This window comes from Hemiscyllium ocellatum, chromosome 13 (assembly GCF_020745735.1).
Source record: "Hemiscyllium ocellatum isolate sHemOce1 chromosome 13, sHemOce1.pat.X.cur, whole genome shotgun sequence".
NCBI lineage: Eukaryota > Metazoa > Chordata > Chondrichthyes > Orectolobiformes > Hemiscylliidae > Hemiscyllium > Hemiscyllium ocellatum.
Genome location: NC_083413.1, coordinates 38,160,031 through 38,180,370, shown reverse-complemented (window position 1 = coordinate 38,180,370; position 20,340 = coordinate 38,160,031). Strand labels below are relative to the sequence as shown.

Below are 20,340 nucleotides of genomic sequence, written 5' to 3'. Positions count from 1 at the left end.
AGATAAAATATAAGTAAACAAACTTTAAAGAATCTAGATTTTTTTTAAAATTGATATTCCATAAACATGAAATAGTTCCTCAGGGCCAGGGAGGGTGATGAGCAGTAACTGAAGTTACTACATCATTAAAAACCAAGTCACACTTACTTCAACCAGTTGCAAATTTTTCAAGGCTTTTTGCACGAAGACTATAACGTTAAAGTCCGCATCAGTTCATAAAATTTCTTATTGATTGCATTTTAAGTGCAGGGATTTTTCATTAGCTGCGATGGGAGCCCATATGGAATTGAATGGAATTTATTTGTTTTGAAAGGTGAAGCATTAATATAAACAACTGTGAGGTAGTTTGTGGAACAGCAGAAAAAGGAAATTTAATTGATGCTCGAGTAAAAAAAAAAGTGAGATTCAGTGCTACAACAGTCAGGATATCACAGCATGAAGATGGTAAAAAGAAAGCTAATCTTGATATTTCTTGGTGTAAACTGCAGAAAAGCAACAGATATTGCTGTCTGTAACTTAAATACGCTTGTTTTAAAATGTGAAAGAAACTGGAACCCTAACAGAAAGCTAGCATAGTAAACAGAATCTTCACTTTGAGATGGAGATGGTTTTGGAGGTAGGTGAGCTGACAACTTCTCGCTACGAGCAAACATGTTGGTCTAGCAGTATCTTCAGGCTTCTGGCCTATTTTCAGTAAAGCAGTTTCTTGGGGGTAACTGCCAAAGATGGGTAGCTAATTAACTGATTAAAATGCCAATTGAAGATACTGTTCAAATGCTATCTAGAATTTACAGATGGCATGTGAGTGTCCACAGTCTGGCTGGAGCCTACAGATTGGTGGCCTCCCAGCGCATTGTCAGAGGTGCAATTTGCAAAGCAATCCAGCTCAGAACTATTGTGACCATGGGGCTACTGTTGCCAGGCAGTTTGGTATATTTTGCAAATTAGGTGACAACTTGGTTCCACCCACAATAGCAGTGAAAACCTCTTTTTAAGGGACAGTTGTCTGCCTAGAACCTCAGGCATTCCCATTGCCCATCACTATGCAGAGCCTGTCTGCTGCCTGTAATTGGAGGTAGTGGGGTGGTGGTGGGGGTACTCTTAATTTTCCACCACTTCATAAATCTCTTCCAGGCTCTCATTATTGCAACATCCAGATTTCCAACTAGAATTCAGCATAGCATTGAGATCAGGACCCTGGGTTCAAATTAGCCCTTTAAGTGACAGTTCCGTTCAGAGATAAGGAGAGATCAGACCATTTACTTGAATTAAATGATGGGAATTTTGAATCTGATGAGTTAGAGGACCAGAGCTCTGTGTCTGTCAGTCAGTCAAGTTGAGGGCAACAGGAGTTCAGATGTGAGCAGCACAATGTATAAGGAATTTCGAAGAGGTTAACTCATTTTATTGTGACTCTATGACTCTAAGGAATTCTTTGGTAAATTACTCTAAATTGTTTAATTGTAGCCCATGCCAGAAGAATGTGGTCAGATTTCATTTAACATGTATAACATCACCTCTAAAACTAATTAAATGAGAAGACATAACAACAGCGGTAGGCCTTTCATTCTGTTGATTCTGCTCTGCCATTCAGTTTGATCAAGGCTTATTTGATGATCATCAACTCCACTTTCCTGCTTTCTCCCCAACACCCTTGATTCCCTTACTGATTAAAAATCTATTTATCTCAGCCTTGAATATACTTAACAATCCAATTTCCACAATCCACTGCAGTGAAGAGTTCCAAAGATTACAACCTTTTAATTGAAGATGTTCCTCAACTCTATGCATATGACCCCTTATTCTAAGATTATTCCCTTTTGTCCTTGATTCTTCAACAAAGAGCAACATCCTTTCTGTATCTATCCTCCTTCAAGTCCCCTAAGAGTCATACATGTTTCAATGAAGTTGCCTTTCATTTTTCTAAATTTCAGTGAGTACAGGCCCAACCAACTCAACCTCTCTTTATAAAATAGTACTTCTAGGCCAGTTATCAGCTCAGTGAACCTTGTCAGGACCGCCTCCAATTCCTGGGACGAAAACCGTTCATGATATTCTAGCTGTGGCCCGACCAGTGCCTTGTATAGTTGAAGCAAAACTTCCCTACCAATACACTACATTCCCTTTGAAATAAAGAGCAACATTCCATTCATCTTCCCTTTACCCACTAAACCTGGATGCTTTTTTTTGTGATTCATGGGCAAGGATTCGTAAAGTCACTTTGTAGATTTCTGCAGTCTTTCATTTAAATAATATTCAGCTCACGTGTTCTTCCCACCAAAGTGCAAAACATCACATTTTCCCACATTATATTTCACCTGCCAAGTTTTGCCCAGCTGTGTAACCTTTCTATATCCCTAGACACTTGCCTTACCCATTTTATTTTTGTCATCTGCATACCTGGTTATAGTTCATTCACTTTCCTCATCCAAATCATTAATTTTTTTGTAAATAATTATAGTCCCAGCCCTGAACCCTGTGGTACACAGTTAGGTACAGTTTACTCTTGAAAATACCCCTCGTATCCCAATTCTCTGCTTTCTATTAGTTAACAAATCCTCTATACTAATACATCACCTCCAACACCATGAGCTCTTATTTTATTAAGTACCTAATGAATGATACAGTATCAAATGCATTATGAAAATCCAAAATATATCACACTCATCTCTTCCTCTTCATTTAACTTGCTTGTTACCTCTTCAAAGAGTTTGAATAAATTTGTCAGACACTATTTCCCCTTCTTCAAGCCAGACTAACTCTACTTGATGTTATTATATATTTCTAAATGGTCAGCTATTTCATCCTTTGTAATATAATTTTTAACATTTTCCTAGTAACAGATGTTAAGCGAACTGACCTGCAGTTACTTGTTTGTTTTCTCTTTCAAAATAAATATGTTATATTGGTAGTTTTCCAATCCTTTGAAACTTTCTAGAATCTGTGGATTCCTGGAAGATTATTACCAGTGCATCCACTATCTTTGGAGCTACTTCCTTTAATATCCTAGGATGCATCACATCAGGTTTAGGAGACTTATCAGTCTTTAGCTCCAATAGTTTCGTTAGGTTTCTTTCTCTAGTGATAGTTATTGTATTTATTTTCTCTCTTTCTTATTGAATGTTTAGCAATTTTCATATGTCATTTACTGTAAAACTGATGCAAAGTATTTGCTCAACTCCTCTGCCATCTCCTGGTTCCCCACTTTTATTTCCTCAGTTTCTAAGGGGCCAGTGTTCACTTTCGCTTTTTGCTTCCTTTTCATATTTTTAAAGAAGCTCTTACTGTCCATCTTGATATTACTTGCAATTTTACACTCAAAGTTTATTTCCTCATTTTTAAAATTGTATTTTGTTGGTTGTTAAAACTTTCCCAATCCTCTGGGTTCCCACTAATCTTTGCCATGTTGTATGTTTTTTCTTTTAATTTGGCAATTAACTTCTCTCATTAATCATGTTTGGCTTATCCCCTTCCTGAAATATTCCTTCCAGACTGGAACATGTCTTTGTTGGGAGCCTTAAACTGTTTTTTAAACATTTGCCATTGTACCTTGGTAGTCCTTTCCAGTCCCTTCCAGCCAGCTCTGCCGGCATTCCTTTGTAATTACTCTTATTTAAGCTTAGAACAGTTGTTTCTGGTCCATTAGAAGAACAGGACTGGCGTGTCTGTATTGCCAGAGGTTTGCTATGATTAAAATATGCTATCCAGATTACAATAATTGGCAAAATCATCTCTTCAATTTGTTATCTACAATAAGATTGTAAATTAATACAACTAATGCCCACAGAAAATTGATCTTTTGGGAATGCTTCAATGATCTTACAAATTGTTACAAGGTTTTTCATATTGTTTCTCAATAAGTTTCATTTGAAGATACCTCTTATTTTATCGAGATCAATAGAGGATAAATTATTCTCTGCAAGTCAACATGAGAAGTATTAGTGTTGAATTACCCTTTGCTGATGTTGCAACACCTTAAGCAATTTACTAAAGAGACCCAAGAATAGGGCAGACCTGCTTGCATCACTTGTGTGATTCACAAAAAGACATGCAAAAAGGTTATTATAGCTATAAAGCAAAAATATACCATTAAATATCACTCAATGATCTTTATAAAAAATAAACAAGAGAACTGCAGATGTTGGAAATCCAAAACGAAAACAGAAATTTATGGAAAAGCTCAACAGGTCTGGCAGCATCTCTGGAGAGAAATCAGAGTTAACATTTCTGGTCTGGTGACCATTCCTCAAAACTCAACGATCTTTGTTTGCTTTTACTAGATTACACCAGAATATCTTCAGAGTGTCTGTGTACGACTATTTAGCAACCAAATGAGACAAAGTGTGGCCCAAAGCATTGACTTCACAAGACCAGGAACTGTAAGTAAAAACCATTGGATTTGTATATCAATACAATGAATTAGATCCGAGATTTGCATTAATCATAAGCGGTTGATATGATTTTCATTCTCGTTTTGAAGTACTTAATCTTCTCTCTCTCTGCGCACATCTTACAGCTCAACTGACTGCCCTCTGTTTAACATCCTGTTTCCTCCTCACCGTTTACCGCACCACCAATTTTTGCCTCATCTGTGAACTTATTGATCATCTCTTTAACTCTGTTTAAATGAATTTACTGCAATATATTTAATATTGTAAGCATATAATACCTTTGGAATTCCGAAGTATAGCGGTTATGTTACTGGATTAGTAATCCAGAAACGAAGACTAGCAAATATAGAATATGGTCACTTTCCACAATGAGAAATCGATTAAGTTATGAAGTTATAATTTATCAATAAATTTAAGTGAAAACCTTGGACTGAGGAACCTCGATTATCCGAATATCCATTATCCGAAGGAGATCTCGAGGACCCAATAGAAACATTACATCAAAGAGCTGTTTCCAACACTGATCACGTTCTTTTGTTTACAGTGATTAAAAGTGAACTCGGCTGACTGAAATGCTGCCGAGAACAATCCTGGACCGATGGGAGCCCAGGCATCGTCTCCAAATAACTGACGTTCTGCTCTCTTTCTCTCTTTGTGTCTCTCACCCCACACTTTCCCTGGAGCTCTACACAGGGGTGTACCCTAAACCCCCTTCCCCAGATAGTGTCTCCTACATTGCCCTGTAGGGCAAAGGTGGAACCTGTGAAAATGTAGCAGTAAAATGTTGTGTGTGTATGTGTGCGAGTTATTTGGAGACTCACCCTCCCTCCCACCCACCTCTTGTGTCCAGTCTGACTGCCCCAGAGATGGGGCGGGGGCAGACAGGGGGTGCGGGGTGGGTGTGTTGGACGGGATTGAGGACGGGTTTGGGGGCAGATTGGGAAGGGGAGCAGTGTTGGACGGGTTTGGGGGCAGATTGGGAACGGTGTTGGATGGGGTTGGGGGTGGGCAGGGTTTGGGGGAAGGGGCGGATTAGGGGATGGGGTTGGGGCAGCTGGAGGGCGGTGTTGGACATTGGGCGCACGAGGGACGGTGTTTGACAGGGTTGGGGCAGGTGGGGGTGGGAGCGGATGTGGGGCTATGTTGGATTGGGGGGGAGGGTGTGGGTGGAGGCTTGCGCGCGGTATGCTGCTGCCTCATCTCCTGAACGGGGAGCGGAAATAACAGAAAATTCCAAGCTCCAGAGGAAAGGCATTGAATCAATTAACCGAATAATCCATTATTCGAACAAAAAAGTGCCCGTCCATCTCGTTCAGACAATCGAGATTCCACTGAAATCCAAACTGGTGCCAGTCAACATGATTGAGAATTGTTGGATATATGTTGGTCATTAAAATCTAACTGGTTTTCTGATTTCTCATTCAATCCCATCTAGTTGATTTTTAATTGCTCTCTGGTGTTGTCTAGGAAGGCACTCAATCTCTGTAACCCACCAGTTAAGGAAGACCCTCAAAAGTGTCCTCAATAGACTGGAGGTTGGCAAACGTGGTGCCCCTGTTTAAGAAGGGCAGTAAAGACAAGCCAGGGAACGATAGACCGTGAGCCTGACCTCGGTGTTGGGCAAGTTGTAAGGAATCCTGAGGGACAGAATGTATATGTATTTGGAAAGGCAAGGACTGATTAGGGATAGTCAACATGGCTTTGTGCGTGGGAAATCATATCTCTCAAACTTGATTGAGTTTTCTGAAGAAGTAACAAAGAAGATTGACGAGGGCAGAGAAATAGATGTGATCTATATGGACTTCAGTAAGGCGTTTGACAAGGTTCCCCATGGGAGACTGATTAGCAAGGTTAGATCTCATGGAATACAGGGAGAACTAGCCATTTGGATACAGAACTGGCTCAAATGTAGAAGACAGAGGGTGGTGGTGGAGGGTTGTTTTTCAGAATGGAGGCCTGTGACCAGTGGAGTGCCAATAGGATCGGTGCTGGGCCCTCTACTTTTTGTCATTTACATAAATGATGTGGATGCAAGCATAAGAGGTACAGTTAGTAAGTTTGCAGATAACACCAAAATTGGAGGTGTAGTGGACAGCGAAGATGGTTACCTCAGATTACAGCAGGATCTTGACCAGATGGGCCAATGGGCTGAGAAGTGGCAGATAGAGTTTAATTCAGATAAATGCGAGGTGCTGCATTTTGGGAAAGCAAATCTTAGCAAGACTTATACACTTAATGGTAAGGTCCTAGGGAGTGTTGCTGAACAGAGTGACCTTGGAGTGCAGGTTCATAGCTCTTTGAAAGTGGAGTCGCAGGTAGATAGGTTAATGAAGAAGACATTTGGTATGCTTTCCTTTATTGGTCAGAGTATTGAGTACAGGAGTTGGCAGGTCATGTTGCGGCTCTACAGGACATTGGTTAGGCCACTGTTGGAATATTGCATGCAATTCTGGTCTCCTTCTTACCGGAAAGATCTTGTGAAACTTGAAAGGGTTCAGAAAAGATTTACAAGGATGTTGCCAGGGTTGGAGGATCTAAGCTACAGGGAGGGGCTGAACAGGCTGGGGCTGTTTTCCCTAGAGCGTTGGAGGTTGAGGGGTGACCTTATAGAGGTTTACAAAATTATGAGGGGCATGGATAGGATTAATAGACAATAGATTAAATCTTTTTCCTGGGGTCAGGGAGTCTAGAACTAGAGGGCATAGGTTTAGGGTGAGAGGGGAAAGATATAAAAGAGACCTAAGGGGCAACTTTTTGACGCAGAGGGTGGTATATGTATGGAATGAGCTGCCAGAGGATGTGGTAGAGGCTGATACAATTGCAACATTTAATAGGCATTTGGCTGGGTATATGAATAGGAAGGTTTTGAAGGTATGTGGGCCGGGTGCTGGCAGGTGGGACTAGATTGGGTTGGGATATCTGGTCGGCATGGACAGGTTGGACCGAAGGGTAAATGTCCGTGCTGTACATCACTATAACTCCAATTAGAACTTAAATTGTTTAAGATGTTGGTGGGCGTGTGATAAGGATGGGTGGGCCATTGGTGAAGCTTTCTTTCCCTTTAATCTTCCCAACACCTTTAACATTGAAATTCTTCTGACTATCCTGACTGGTTCACCTTGTAGCACCTGATTGGCCTTTCAATCCATCAAGTCCACGCCAACCCTCCGAAGAACATACCACCCAGACCTATTTTCCTTCCCTATCTCAAAACTCTGCAATAACCAAGATTAATCCACCTTTCATACACAACCCTGGAAACTACAGGACAATTGAGCATGGTGCACATTTTTAGAATGTAGGAGGAAACAGGATCACACAATGGAAACCATCCTCTGGTAGCTGAGTGGTTTGGGAAAATGAATGGATGTGAGGGTGAGAGATCGAATGAGTGACTGGGAAAGGTGGATAAGTGTTAGAGACTGGAGTTGTGGGTGGGTAGGTGTGTGTGAAAAACTAGGGAGGTTGGTGAGTGAGTGAGTAACTGTGTTGAATTATGCTAGATGCACCCACCTTTCCACTCTTCCTCCGTCCACATGTTCCCAAGCTCCTCCAGAGGTGAATCAAGATCACTGTTAGTTAAACTCAGCTCTGTTTTCTATCCCATTCACTTGTTGTCAGGCTTGAGGTCTCGTCGTCTTCTCTCTTTGCTCATTTCTTTAACACAAAAGGAAAGAAAGGTTTTAGTTCTGCAACTTAGCATTTTTGAATAATCACTTTAATTAATCACACATCTAAATTGCTGATTTTTTGCTTTGAGAATTTTCTTTTCTGAAATATGTTTACTATTGTGGCAAATCTTATGTTTCTGAAATTTGCTCTGCATCCCTCCAGTTGAGAGAAAAATTAAAATGCTCAACCCCCTACCCCAACAACTTGCCAAAGATCTTGGACAAACCTGTTCTTTCAGATGACCTACTTCTTAAAGTCCTATTTGGAAGTCTACCATAAACAGAAAAAAATAGAAGTTATTTTCATTAAGGCAACTTTCCCTTTTCACTGTGTCTTCAGCATTGCTTTATTACACAGCATATAAAAGCCCAGAACTCGTCCTGGTGTTTGTCATATACATTAAATTGAATGTGTTGATGAAAGCTTTATTTCAACTTTCTAGACCTATTATGTTACCAAACATTGGACATGTCAGGATCCACTCTGACTAAGTGAAAGTGAAGGGTTATTGATGGAAGTAATCATCGACACTTTGCATGAACAAAAATCTGCATGAAACATTTAATACCCCTACCATCTCATAAATATACAAAGAGCATTGTCAGCAAAGAGGAAGCAATGAAACTGGCATTTCTTTAGTAATGTTCAACAAATAATTCTTGCTTTGGGAGTAAATAAGCATGAATAACAATCTTTAACTTCTAGTTAGATGGTGTGGTTTCAGGATTTCTCAAGCTGCAAGGTACTAATTAACTCCATGGGTATATATCACAATTCAAAAGAGAGTAAAAGGACAAAGATATGAACAAGTTTGCAATTGTATTATGTACTTTTCTATGAATATTTGTGTTTTACAGAAATTATTCTGTGATCAACTTAAATCACATGTTTCTATTTTGAAACTCATAAGCAGAATGCATTTACTATTTTTCATGATGCACATATCTCATAGACAATTGCTTATGTTCATTAATGGTCATCGTTGATAATCTTGACAGTATACAGTGTAGATTTTAATATTTATTTTAATTTGTAAGGTTAATAGTTAACAGTTTACAGTAATGTTTAACTGTGATAGAACCTTACCTGAGCTTAGCTTTCTTCAAATGCCTGAAAATCATAATGGGAAATGGATTTTCAGTTCTTATGGTGAAAGTTTGAATTATTTAATGCATAAAATAAAATAATTTCAGAAGACATTTGATCAGTTGCTACCTAAAAGGTTATTGCACAAGATAGGAGAACATGGTATTTGGGGGGATGTTAGTATAGATTGAAGATTGGTTAACTGATACAGGGCCGAGTTGGGAGTAATCAGTCTTATTCAGGTTGGAAAGATGTAGCTAGTGGAGTGCTATAAGAATCATCCTAGGCCCTCAATTATTTACGAACAATAAGAGTGACTTGGAGGAGGCAGCAGAATGTAATGTAAACAAATTTGCTGACAGTACAAAAGTAGGGGAGATCATAATGTTATTGTGACATAAGGATTCTAAAAGGGGATTTACTTAGGTTGCATGAGTGGGGAAAAAACTTGGCAGATGGCGTTTCCTGTAGAAAGCTATGCATCTCAGCAGCAAGAATCAATAAGCAGGTCATTATTAAAATGGAGAGAGTGCAATCCAGCAGGATGTGGAAACACAAAACGTTGCAAGTGCAGGAAATAATTAAGAAGGCACATGGAGTTTTGGCTTTTATTGCTTTGGGTTGGAGTTTAGAAACAGGAAAGTTTTGTAAAACTGTGCAAAGTCTTGGTGAGGCTGCACTTTGAAAACCCTGGATAGTTTTGATCCCTGTGTTTAGTAAATGTATATACTGACATTGGAGTATGTTCAAAAGAAATTTACTATGCTGATTCCTGAGATTAAGAACTTGCCTTTCAAGAATAGTGGAACAAGTTAGACCTTTATTCATTAGAGTTTAGAAGGATTACAGCTGATCTAATTAAAATATTCAAGATTCAGAAGGGGCTTGACAGGATAAATGTTAAAAAGATATTTCACTATGGGGGGAGTTTCGAACTCAGGGACATAGTTACAGAATAATGGGACACTCATTTAAAACTGAGATACGAAGGAATTTGTCCCATAGTGAATGTCTGGAACGCTCTACTGAAAAAAATTATGGAGACTATAAATCACTGAAAATAATTAAATTAGAGATAGATTTTTGAAACATCAGGGATTCAATGGCTATGCTGAGTTAACATGAAGGATAGTTGAGGCCTGGGAGAGATCAGACTTGATTTTGTTCAATGGTAAGGTAGACTTGAGGGGCCAAATGGCCTACTCCTATTTCTTATGTTCTTATATAAGTCATGCTTTTCTTTTGAGAAGGCTCTTCCTTCTGATGGATCTCACAGCCATTTCTGCTTATTAATCTAATTGCTCCAATTAAGCAATGACTGCTTTTGTTTAAAAAAAAGTCCCCTATTTTCCATATTCACTGTTTTTGAAATGTTACTCTCTCAGCTTGCAGCAACACACTCGTTTGTTATTAAACATTTCTAGCATTAAATCTAAGTATTCCATCTGTGTAATGATTGTTTTTTTTTACTGAGAATTTCTTATCAAGACATTTATTTTTCTGACTAAAGTTATCCTAATGACATAAAATGTGAATGATTTTCTATTTCTTACATGTACGTTGTAACTTAAGATGATTTTTAAGGGAATTTCATTTGAAGCTATATACTTAACAGTATTATTTGTTTGCTTTTAGACTTCAACCTTTTGTCTGCAGCAGACCCCTTTCACCATATAGCTTCAAACTTGAATGAATCATTTTGTCTGAAGGAGGCAAAAGGCTAAAATCTAAATGTTTTAGTTTTATACTGATCAAATTTTGGTTTATATTTTGCAATTTTTCTAACTTCTGTGAATTTTTTCTATTTTGTTGTCTGGTTATCTGTTCAAAAACGGATGTTTACTTTAAGAGCCCTTGTAACAGTGATGGATCTGTGAGTTTCTAATATTCTTTCTAGACTTCAGAATGCCTGTTCTTGTCCTGTCCTTTCCTCTATTTCATCAATGTTCCATTTTTGCTTCTCTAAATGGCAACTTAATTTCTGAGTTGGAAATATCTACATAACTATTTCAAGATGTTTTGAAATAGTTATCCATGGTACCAGTTGAATGTGGTAATAGTGATCAGTTGTGTTCACCAACTCAACTGTGCAATTTTGCTAAAGGTAGCTGTCCTAAAGTCCCAATGCACTATGAATTGCATTCTATAATTGAATAATGTTATTCAACATTTACTTCAAAGAGCTGACCAATACAGTGCTAGTCAATTTTCTATCTCTGCTACCTTAGTTAAATGGGAGTAATGTAAATAGAATTTGAAGTGTTCCATTACTTTTGTCGCAATATAAAATAGCATGCCAGCATTGGAGTCATTCTCAAGGCACATTGGCACTTGAGCAGTTTTCAGATTGTTAGTCTTCTGGTTGAAATTAACGAACAGAATCCCTTTTATCATATTAACAATTTGAATGTTTTGTCATTAGAAATGCCCTTAACTGTGGTTTGTGATTTTCGTTAATGTCAAGCAATATTCCTTTATCTATTCAGCAATACTGCTCATTGAGACCCCGAAACTCAGAAGTTTGCAGTGTTGTAGGAAACAAATTAGGATATTGAAACTAAAATTGATTCCTGCACAAAATGTTTGTTGGAACCAACCAAGATACAAAGTTAAAACTCGCACAACACCAGGTTATAGTCCAAGAAGTTTATTTGGAAGCACTAGCTTTCAGAGAGCCGCTCCTTCACCAGGTAGTCCACAACCACCTGATAAAGGAGCAGCGCTTTGAAAACTAATGCTTCGAAACTATAACCTGGTGTTGTGTGATTTTTAACTTTGTACACCCCAGTCTAACACAGGCACCTCCAAATCAAGCATGTGGTTAATACAAATGTTTTTCGGCAAATACACCATATCCTCAAGTTCACATCACATACAGATTACTAAAGCTGATTTCACTCTATACGATCTGTACAACTTCCATCAAACTGAAAAGATAATGAAAATGAATTCTTATGAGTGATTTCTATTGAGATATCATACTGTAGTCTGGACTTTCATTAGAAATAGTGGTGAGCTAGTACAAGTGGTATTCTATTTTGTTTACCACTGACCTTAATATCCTGGCCATATGTCTAGGCCTTAAATTTCACTCTGTCAGCCTGTGTAGACGAGGAAATGTGCATTAATTGACAGCTCAAATTTAAGAATACCTTCTGTTAACATTTCATTGCACTTGTTTTCTAACAAAGGGTTTCAAACTGAAACATTAATTTGCCTGGATGACTTACATACAGCCTATGAGGTGACTTTAGCATGGAGCTCTGCCTTATCTTGCTTGTCATTATCTGCAGCTGCAAATGTGTTGCTGGTCAAAGCACAGCAGGTTAGGCAGCATCTCAGGAATAGAGAATTCGACGTTTCGAGCATAAGCCCTTCATCAGGAATAAGAGAGAGAGAGCCAAGCCGGCTGAGATAAAAGGTAGGGAGGAGGGACTAGGGGGAGGGGCGATGGAGGTGGGATAGGTGGAAGGAGGTCAAGGTGAGGGTGATAGGCCGGAGTGGGGTGGGGGCGGAGAGGTCAGGAAGAGGATTGCAGGTTAGGAGGGCGGTGCTGAGTTGAGGGAACCGACTGAGACAAGGTGGGGGGAGGGGAAATGAGGAAGCTGGAGAAATCTGAATTCATACCTTGTGGTTGGAGGGTTCCCAGGCGGAAGATGAGGCGCTCCTCCTCCAGCCGTCGTGTAGTTGTGTTCTGCCGGTGGAGGAGTCCAAGGACCTGCATGTCCTCGGTGGAGTGGGAGGGGGAGTTAAAGTGTTGAGCCACGGGGTGATTGGGTTGGTTGGTTCGGGCGGCCCAGAGGTGTTCTCTGAAGCGTTCCGCAAGTAAGCGGCCTGTCTCACCAATATAGAGGAGGCCACATCGGGTGCAGCGGATGCAATAGATGATGTGTGTGGAGGTACAGGTGAACTTGTGGCGGATATGGAAGGATCCCTTGGGGCCTTGGAGGGAAGTGAGTGTGGAGGTGTGGGCGCAAGTTTTACATTTCCTGCGGTTGCAGGGGAAGGTGCCGGGGGTGGAGGTTGGGTTGGTGGGGGGTGTGGATCTGACAAGGGAGTCACGAAGGGAGTGGTCCTTGCGGAACGCTGATAGGGGAGGGGAGGGAAATATATCCTTGGTGGTGGGGTCCGTTTGGAGGTGGCGGAAATGGCGGCGGATAATACGTTGTATGCGCAGGTTGGTGGGGTGGTAGGTGAGAACCAGTGGGGTTCTGTCTTGGTGGCGGTTGGAGGAGCGGGGCTCAAGGGCGGAGGAGCGGGAAGTGGAGGAGATGCGGTGGAGGGCATCGTCGATCACGTCTGGGGGGAATCTGCGGTCCTTGAAGAAGGAGGCCATCTGAGTTGTGCGGTGTTGGAATTGGTCCTCCTGGGAGCAGATGCGGCGGAGACGAAGGAATTGGGAATATGGGATGGCGTTTTTACGCCATCCCATATTCCCAATTCCTTCGTCTCCGCCGCATCTGCTCCCAGGAGGACCAATTCCAACACCGCACAACCCAGATGGCCTCCTTCTTCAAGGACCGCAGATTCCCCCCAGACGTGATCGACGATGCCCTCCACCGCATCTCCTCCACTTCCCGCTCCTCCGCCCTTGAGCCCCGCTCCTCCAACCGCCACCAAGACAGAACCCCACTGGTTCTCACCTACCACCCCACCAACCTGCGCATACAACGTATTATCCACCGCCATTTCCGCCACCTCCAAACGGACCCCACCACCAAGGATATATTTCCCTCCCCTCCCCTATCAGCGTTCCGCAAGGACCACTCCCTTCGTGACTCCCTTGTCAGATCCACACCCCCCACCAACCCAACCTCCACCCCCGGCACCTTCCCCTGCAACCGCAGGAAATGTAAAACTTGCGCCCACACCTCCACACTCACTTCCCTCCAAGGCCCCAAGGGATCCTTCCATATCCGCCACAAGTTCACCTGTACCTCCACACACATCATCTATTGCATCCGCTGCACCCGATGTGGCCTCCTCTATATTGGTGAGACAGGCCGCTTACTTGCGGAACGCTTCAGAGAACACCTCTGGGCCGCCCGAACCAACCAACCCAATCACCCCGTGGCTCAACACTTTAACTCCCCCTCCCACTCCACCGAGGACATGCAGGTCCTTGGACTCCTCCACCGGCAGAACACAACTACACGACGGCTGGAGGAGGAGCGCCTCATCTTCCGCCTGGGAACCCTCCAACCACAAGGTATGAATTCAGATTTCTCCAGCTTCCTCATTTCCCCTCCCCCCACCTTGTCTCAGTCGGTTCCCTCAACTCAGCACCACCCTCCTAACCTGCAATCCTCTTCCTGACCTCTCCGCCCCCACCCCACTCCGGCCTATCACCCTCACCTTGACCTCCTTCCACCTATCCCACCTCCATCGCCCCTCCCCCTAGTCCCTCCTCCCTACCTTTTATCTCAGCCGGCTTGGCTCTCTCTCTCTTATTCCTGATGAAGGGCTTATGCTCGAAACGTCGAATTCTCTATTCCTGAGATGCTGCCTAACCTGCTGTGCTTTGACCAGCAACACATTTGCAGCTGTGATCTCCAGCATCTGCAGACCTCATTTTTTACTCTGTCATTATCTGCAGTGCATGTAACCTTGACAAGTGACATTTCGCTGTACTAATGAAAAGCAGAAAATACTCTAATCTGCAAAGGTGCTGCTATTGGAAAGCCACTGACTGTTTTTTTCCAAATGCATTCATAGCTGTTGCATGTGTTACTTATCCCTTAATATCAAAACAATCAATTTAAATCGTGTTCTTTACCTTTCTTTTCAACAGGCATCATCTATGCTGAGGGCATCCATTGTTCCTACAATGTAAGTAATGTAAATACTTAGAAAGTTTCAAGTTTGTATCTTTTCTGATGTTCGTGCACACCAACGGTGTTCTTCAAATGTAGCCCAAATATAAAGTGCTGTTATCGCGTCATTGAGAAGTATAGCATGGAAACAGGCCCTTCGGCCCAAACTAGTCCATGCTGACCATAGTACCCACTCAGCTAATTCCAGTTGCCCATATTTGGTCCATATATCTTTAAACCCAACCCATCTATGTACCTATCCAAATGTTTTTTTAAATGTTGCTATTGTACCTGCCTCAACCATTTTCTGTAGCAGCTCATTCCATATGAACTCAGTTCTACTATAACACAACAGTCTTGGTAGAAAAATTGCACTTTAAAAGCAACACTTAAAGTGTTGGTCTTGTAATTGCATTACAGCCAACACACGTTTTAAAGTTTATGCTGTAGAAACAGCATCCCTAATTCATCAACTGCATTAGAGGGAATTCGTATTGATGAAAAACGCATTATAACAGAACATCCTGTATGCACCGCCCTGCGTGAAGAAGTTGCCCTCAGATCCTTCTTAAATCTTTCGCCTCTCCCCTTAAACCTGTGCCCTCTAGTTTTCAATTCCCCATTCCTGGGGAAAATACTATTTGCATTCATCCTATCTATGCCACTCATGATTTTATATACCTCAGTAAGGTCACCTCTCATTCTCCAAGAAATAAAGTCCTAACCTGGCCAACCTCTTCCTATAACTCAGGCCTACTTTTCCTGGCAACGTCATTGTAAATCTTCTTTGCACTCTTTCCAGTTTAACTATGTCTTTCCTATAACAAGGTGACCAAAACTGTACACAATACTCCAAGTGCGGCCTCACCCGAAACTTATACAACTGTGACGTAATGCCTCAATTCCTATACATGCTAAATGCCTTCTTCACCACCCTGCCTACTTGTGCCACTGCTTTCAAAGAGCTATGTTCAAAGACCTAGTTATACTCCTAGGTCCCTCTATTCCACAACACTTCTCAGGGCCTTGCCATTTACTGCATAAGTCCTACCTTGGATTGACTTTCCAGAGTACAACATCTCTCACTTATTAGTATTGATTTGCATTTGCCAATCCTCAGCACACTTCCCCTTCTAATCAAGATCCCTCTGTAATTTTGGACATCCTCGCTATCAACGATACCTTCTAATTTTGTATCAACTCTAACCTTCTAATCGTGCCTTGTTCATTCACATCCAGATCATTTATGTAAATAACAAAGGTCCCAGCACACCACTCATCACAGGCCTCCAGTCTGAGAAACAACCTTCAACCATCACTCTGTATCCTACTGTTAAGCCAATTTTGAATTAAATTAGCTAACTCCCCTTGGATCCCATGCAAACTAACCTTCATGAATAGCCTTATCAAAGGACTTACTAAAGTCCATATAGACAGCATCCACTGCCAAATCCTCATTGATCCTCTTGGTTACCTCTTCAAAAAACTCTTAGATTTGTCAGACATGACTTCCCTCACACAAATCCATGCTGACTATCCCTAATCAGACCTTGACTATCCAAATGTGGGTTGATCCTGTCCCTCAGTATCTTCTCCTACAACTTGCCTACCACTGATGTCAGGCTCACTGGCCTCTAGTTCCCTGACTTGTTTTTGTTACCTTTCTTAAACAATGGAATGACATTAGCCATCTTCCTGTCTTCTGGAACTTCATTACTGGCTAAAGATGAAGCCTAAATCACTGCAAGGGCGTCTACAAATTCTTCCCTAGCCTCCCACCATGTCCGAGAATGGACTTGATCAGGCCCAGGGGATTTATTCAAATGAATGCACTTTGAAGCTGCAAACACCTCCTCTGGTGATATCTGTGTGGTTTGAAACATCCCCACTTGTTTCCTTTATTTCCTTAGCATCCATGATTCTCTCCTCAGTAAACACTGAGGAGAAATATTCATTTAAAACTCCCCCATCTCCTGTGGCTCCACACATAGATAGTCATACTGATCCTTAAAGGGATCTATTCACTCCCGAGCTCCCCTTTCACTCTTAATATAGCTATAGAACCTCTTGGGATTATTTGTAACCTTATTTGCAAGATCCATCTCATACCCTCTTTTTGCTCTTCTGATTTCCCTCTTAAATGTGCCCAAAGCTTAAACCCAATGTATGTCATTTTTTCCTGACTCGGGCCTCAATATTTATTGTTTTTGATATTATTAGTCATGTCCCTACATCCTAGGTGTGCCTGTACTTTTCCATAGCTGTAATGAACTATATTTACTGAAGTAGTAAAACATTAATAACTCAAAACGTTTACATCACAATTGAAACTGAAGTTAAAGATTTACCTATCCCAATACAAAAACTGCTTCAAGTCAGAGTTGATTTTTCTACTCAAGATCTTTCTTTCAGTTATTTGTAGAATTTGTTCTGTGTTTGACCGTGGTTTGTAGTATTTGCTGTCCAAGGACTTCATTTCTTATCTCTCATTCCTGTTTTCAATACTTTTTCTCTTATGATTGCAAAACATATTTTTCTTCACTTCCATTATTTCACACAGCTTTTTTCCTGTAGCTGTTGGTGAAGTTCTTCGATGGATATTCTCTTCTTTGGGCAGCATGGTGGCTCAGTGGTTAGCACTGTTGCTTCACAGTGCCAGGGATCTGAGTTCAATTCCACCCTCAGGCGACAGTCTAAACAGAAGAATCATTAGCTTTTGGAGCATTAGATCAATGTTACCAGTGCAAATCCTGATCATTTGGAATGAAAAATGCACAGCAATGTTCTAATGATTAATCACTCAAGTTATTAAAGGACTACATCTAAATCAATAACTTGGTTGCTTGTAGCCAAACCTAGGAAGAACATTTGCATCATTTGACAGAACTGTTTATTCAGCTACAAAAAGCCATTGGTTATAAATTTGGCTAAAAGTGTATTTCCCAAGGTAAAGGTGGCTAAATATTCATCTGTCATGTCCACAGGCAGTAAGTAAATGTTAAGTGGAGGTGAGCTCTTGATGCAGTATCCTAGCAAGAAGGATTCATAATTGCCAAGTTTAGGTCTCAATCCCCAAATGTAGGTGTTCTGGTGCTGTGATTTAAGCATGTCGCAGACAGCCTTAGGTTTAATCCCAGAAGCAGCAGTGAAAGGGGCAGTGGAGGACCCCAACGACTGGCCTCGGTTTCTGGAGGAGCATCGGGAGGGAAACAGGAGATACAGAACTGGTGCACTCCCGGGTCCATGGCTCCGGCTTGGACATAACTGTTATGATTGTGGCAGTGACAGAGGCCTGTAACCAAGAGACCAGAGCCCATTTCAGAGACACCAGGCAATGTCAAGCAAGGACTGGAAGAGCATGGAGGAAGAACAGGAAGAAGAAAGAAAGAAAGATGAACTCTGCTGCAGTAAAATCTTGTGTTGTATTCAGTGTTTCAAGATGGCACTGGAGTGTGGCAACACTTTGCATGTAATACGCGAAAAAACACTTTTCACTATATTTTCATATACAGATGACTATAAATCTATTAGGGCTACACAGTGGTACAAGGCCAAGTAGCACTTTCACCCCTCAAAGTATGGGGTATTTTGGATTGTCTCAAGCATTAGATGAAACATGAAATTTTGATGGCATGAGTGGATTTTATATTATTTTCAATTAAGTGAGTGGGTAAGGATCTGATAGATGGAATACAACGTTGGTAAATGTGAGGCCGTCCATTTTGGTAGGAATAACAACAAAATGGATGATTACTTAAATGATGAAAAATTGCAGCATGCTGTTGTGCAGAGAGGCCTTGGATGTCTTTGTGCATGAGTTGCAAAATGTTGGTTTCCAGGTGCAGCAGGTAATTACAAAGGCAAATGGAATATTGTCCTTCATCGCTAGAGGGATGGAATTTAAATAATGGGGAGGTTGTGTTGCAGTTGTACAAGGTGCTGGTGAGGCCACATCTGGAGTACTGTGTACAAATTTGGTCTCCTTACTTGACACAGGACATACTGGCAATGGAGGGGATGCAGACGAAGTTCACTGGGTTGATTCCAGAGTTGAGGGTTGGTTTATGAGGAGAGATCGAGTAGACTGGGACAATGCTATCTGGAATTTGGAAGAATGAAGCAGTCCTTATAAAAACATTTAAAATTATAAAAGCGATAGATGAGATAGCAGGGAGGTTGTTTACACTGGCAGGTGAAACTAGAAAAAAGGACATAGTCTTAAAATAAGAGGAAGCAGATTTAGGACTGAGTTGAGGAGGAACTTTTTCATTCAAAGGATTGTGAATCTGTGGATTTCTCTGCCTATTGAAGCAGTTGAGGCTACCTCATTGAAAAGTTTTAAGGCAAAGATAGGTTTTTGAACAGTAAAGGTGTTAAGGGTTATGGTGAGCAGGCAGGTAGGTGGGGCTGAATCCACAAAGAGATCAGCCATGATCTCATTGAATGGTGGAGCAGGCTCAATGAGCTAGATGACCTATTTCTAATGCACTTATATTTGTTTCAAGCTTCAACATCATTTCAACTACAATTTTAACAAACTTGTTCAAAAGGGCAGATAATTTGAAGGGATGTTAAAAGTATGAAAGTGCCTTTGAAAACTTGAAAGCTGTGCTGACAACCACATTTGTTTTAGCTATGTCTGATTATGAGAATCCATTTAAAGTGGTTGTTGATGCAAAGAACATTGCTGTGGGCATTATTTTACCACAGGATGATGAGATGGGAATGGAACAGCCTGTCAGTCATTTTTAGAAAAACCAACCATGTCAACAAAGATGTTCAAGAATTGAAAAGCAACGTCGAGTCTTGTGTTCATTCTGCATCATTTTAAAATGGACATCAGCAACCATCTCGACAAAGTTGATACTCATACGGACCACAATCCTTTGACTTGCTTGAAAAAATTCCAAGACAAGAATTCAGAATTGTTTCAATGGAACTAAATTCTTTAACCATACAACTTGACAATTGTTCGTGTTCCTGGAGTAGAAAATGTTATAATGTTGAGACCACCTTTGAAGTCACTGAGGTTAAGTATAATGTCAGCATGAGTGGTATTAAAGTAACTTTTTGCCTCTTAAAGATGCAGCTAAGTTCTTCTTTAAAGGGTAGGTGACGTAAGGGTGTGTGCATGATTTAGTTTTAGTGAGAGACCTCGTGAAGATAAGGGTAAACCAAATACGATCTGCCAAGTCAGTTTCCAGTCAGCGATCTGACTTGTTGGTGATAATATAATCAGGGATTACAACAGTATGGTGCTCAGAAAGATAAGAATTGCAGTTACAAATGAAACAACCCCAGTGGAGCTACTCGGTGCTGTGCACAATGAACCAGCCTTCATTCTTAACCGGATTCTATGAAGTGCTCCCCTTGTGGCC

At 41.1% G+C, this 20,340-nt stretch overlaps 1 protein-coding gene across 4 annotated transcripts in view; it reads left to right on the top strand.

The window, feature by feature from the left end:
* LOC132821513 (lisH domain-containing protein ARMC9) overlaps window positions 1–20,340 on the top strand; it is a 150,366-nt gene that overhangs the window by 66,067 nt on the left and 63,959 nt on the right. For all 4 annotated transcript variants that reach the window (XM_060834118.1, XM_060834117.1, XM_060834120.1 and 1 more), the window contains exons 9-10: window positions 4,281–4,379; window positions 14,941–14,978. In XM_060834118.1, coding sequence (XP_060690101.1) covers window positions 4,281–4,379; window positions 14,941–14,978 — 137 coding nt within the window. The remainder of the gene's footprint in view (window positions 1–4,280; window positions 4,380–14,940; window positions 14,979–20,340) is intronic.